The 2,567-nt window shown below is 34.0% G+C and overlaps 1 protein-coding gene across 1 annotated transcript; it reads right to left on the bottom strand.

Moving 5' to 3' along the window:
• Positions 1–1,736: 1,736 nt before the first annotated feature.
• Positions 1,737–2,072, bottom strand: LOC145286455 (histone-lysine N-methyltransferase SETMAR-like). The gene has a single exon (XM_080135365.1). It carries the CDS (start codon positions 2,070–2,072, stop codon positions 1,737–1,739), a length of 336 nt encoding a protein of 111 aa, XP_079991491.1.
• Positions 2,073–2,567: the final 495 nt, after the last annotated feature.

Genomic DNA, 2,567 nt, shown 5'->3' with positions numbered 1-2,567 from the left:
AATAATTCAGAGTTAAAACTTTTTTGTATAATTTAGTTACACTATCATTGAAATAAGATAAGCACACGTTGAATCTGCTGTAAACATGACTTTTTGCGTTTGCCTGGGAAATAGAAAAAAAGCACGAATTAAATTAAATAAAAGACGCCAACAGATTTTCCATAGTAAATCAAATAAGATATTCTGAATATGTGTTTCTATTAAGTAAAGACTGATGGTTTATCAATCTTTGCTATTCTTTCAGTCTGGTAATTGTTTAGAAAGTATTTTGTCGGTGTTTCCTAAAACTTATTATAAAGCAATATTACCCCTAATGCTGATTCAGACATCATTTTACTCGGGAATTCTGGTTGACAACCAATAGATTACAATATATATGTATAGAATTTATTTCGAAATAATTATTTTGTTGATTTTTCTGTAAGCAAACACACTTTAATAATAATGGTTATTTACATAAAAGAGGAATTAAGAGAAAATCATGCAATCATAAGATCAGATATATACACAAAGTCATACGATTCTAGACTCACTCATATCGCATAGAAATAGAAACAGGAAATCCATGGTTCATAATGTGATACGTATTACTATTTATGTAACAGATTTTTTTACAATTGAGCTATAATTATTTAACATTAAAAATTACAGCAAGTTTCCAATAGAAACACGATGTAGATTAGCTTTTTTGGAATTTTTTTTTTTAAATATTTTTTTTTTAAATCACTCGATAATACCTATTTATATCTAGATGAAGAACTATTGGCAATCTTATTTTTTCAAGGAAATTAAAATGGCTTAATAAGTGTAGCAAACATAAAATAACGGTTATATATGCTAGGAAATTACAGGAGATACCATAAAATATGGAAAAAAACATGTAAGAACTGTTTGAATATATCGGGTTTGTGCACAACAGAATTTTCACACATCTATGCCACAGCATGTCTAAAATATTGTTTGTAAATATAATAATTCACAATGTAATCAATATTTTCAAATCCCAGATTCTGGAAATATAAGGTTGGTGCAAATATAATGTCGTTTTATGCGTTCAACTTTAAAAGATTATAAATCCTTTTATAATAAACTTTATTCATCGAAATAAAAACCATTAGAATCAACACATTTTTGCCAACGAGAAATACGTTTATTTATCCCATTACAATAGAACTCAAGAGTTCTGAAAGCGATGAAATCATTGAATGCCGATTCGGTATCATCTCGGCTTTTGAATTATTTTTAGCCCAGGAAGTTGGTGAGATACTTGAAAACCCGATAATCTGTGGGCGAGACGTCCGTTGAATATGGCGGATGAGGCAGCATCTCTTAGCTCAATTCCTCCAGCTTTTGCAGGGCCATTTTCTCAACATGCGCGCGAGTTTTGTCATCGAGGAGCATTTGTCCGTTGATATTGACCAATTGGGAACATACGTTGGAGCTACTAGTGCATTTGCCAATTTGTCGTCGTAATCGTTTCGCCCGGATTCAAGAAACTGTGATTGATGTGACCGGCCGAAGACCACCAAACAGACACCATTAATTGGTTTAGTGCAATTTCGGCTTCGGGAAGTGTTTTTGCATTCAACGTCGCCGGTTGTCGTAGAGGATCCACTTCTCATCACACGTCACAATCCGCTGAAGAAATGGGTCGTGTTTACTGGGCAGAATGGAACGTAGACGAACTCTTAAAACGACAATTTTGTTGATTACCTCTCAATTTATGTGGCATCAATTCATAAAACTTTTTGGACTTCCCTATTTGCTTTTATATGGCGAAAGACTGTTGAGTGGTCGACGTCGAGTCCAACAGGAACTTCTCGTGTGGTTTTGCGGGGATTGGCTCCAATTAAAACTTTCAAATGTTCGTTATAAATCGCAGTCCGCCGGCTGTGACCGTCTTCCTTTTCGAGGCTCTCGTCACCATTGCGAAATTTCTCGAGGCACAAATGTGTCACACGTTCGTTAGTAGTGCCTGGGTTAAACGTATAATTGATATCATGAGCTATCTCGGCAGATTTCGGCCTAATTTGAACTTGAAAATAAAATGGTGCGGATTTTAAATTGTCCATGCTGACTAAAATCCAGAAAAAATATATGAAGAGAGTACGAGCGGTCACGAACAACACGATTCGATAAAGAGAAAAACGCACTTCAAAATGATATACGAGATTACTACATACATACATATATATATATATATATATATATATATATATATATATATATATATATATATATATATATATCAATGAATTAATTTAGAAATCATATATAAAATAACGTGTGTAATAAAACGATATTGTTTTTGCTGTGAAAGGATCTACTGCTCAGGTCAGCAATTGACCTCTGGCCTTGTTCGTGTCTGCCTATTCTGCCTGGAAGGTCCCCACATGGTTTCTCAGCGGCTCAGCTCCGTATTGATTTCTACAGAAAAGCAAATAGCTTCGCATGCACGTCAGAAAGAGAAAGACAGGCTCAGGGTTTCTAACTACGAAAAAAGTTCATTTAACGAAAGTTCAAGTTTTTTTCTTTCACATATATACAAAGTTCAGTTCGAATACACC

Source organism: Euprymna scolopes, chromosome 10 (assembly GCF_053919585.1).
Source record: "Euprymna scolopes isolate OS-2025 chromosome 10, ASM5391958v1, whole genome shotgun sequence".
NCBI lineage: Eukaryota > Metazoa > Mollusca > Cephalopoda > Sepiida > Sepiolidae > Euprymna > Euprymna scolopes.
This window is presented reverse-complemented; position numbering and strand designations above follow the sequence as displayed.

Coding starts and splice junctions, on each gene's coding strand:
- LOC145286455 (XM_080135365.1), bottom strand. CDS start 2,072: ATGGACAATTTAAAATCCGCACCATTTTATTTTCAAGTTCAAATTAGG.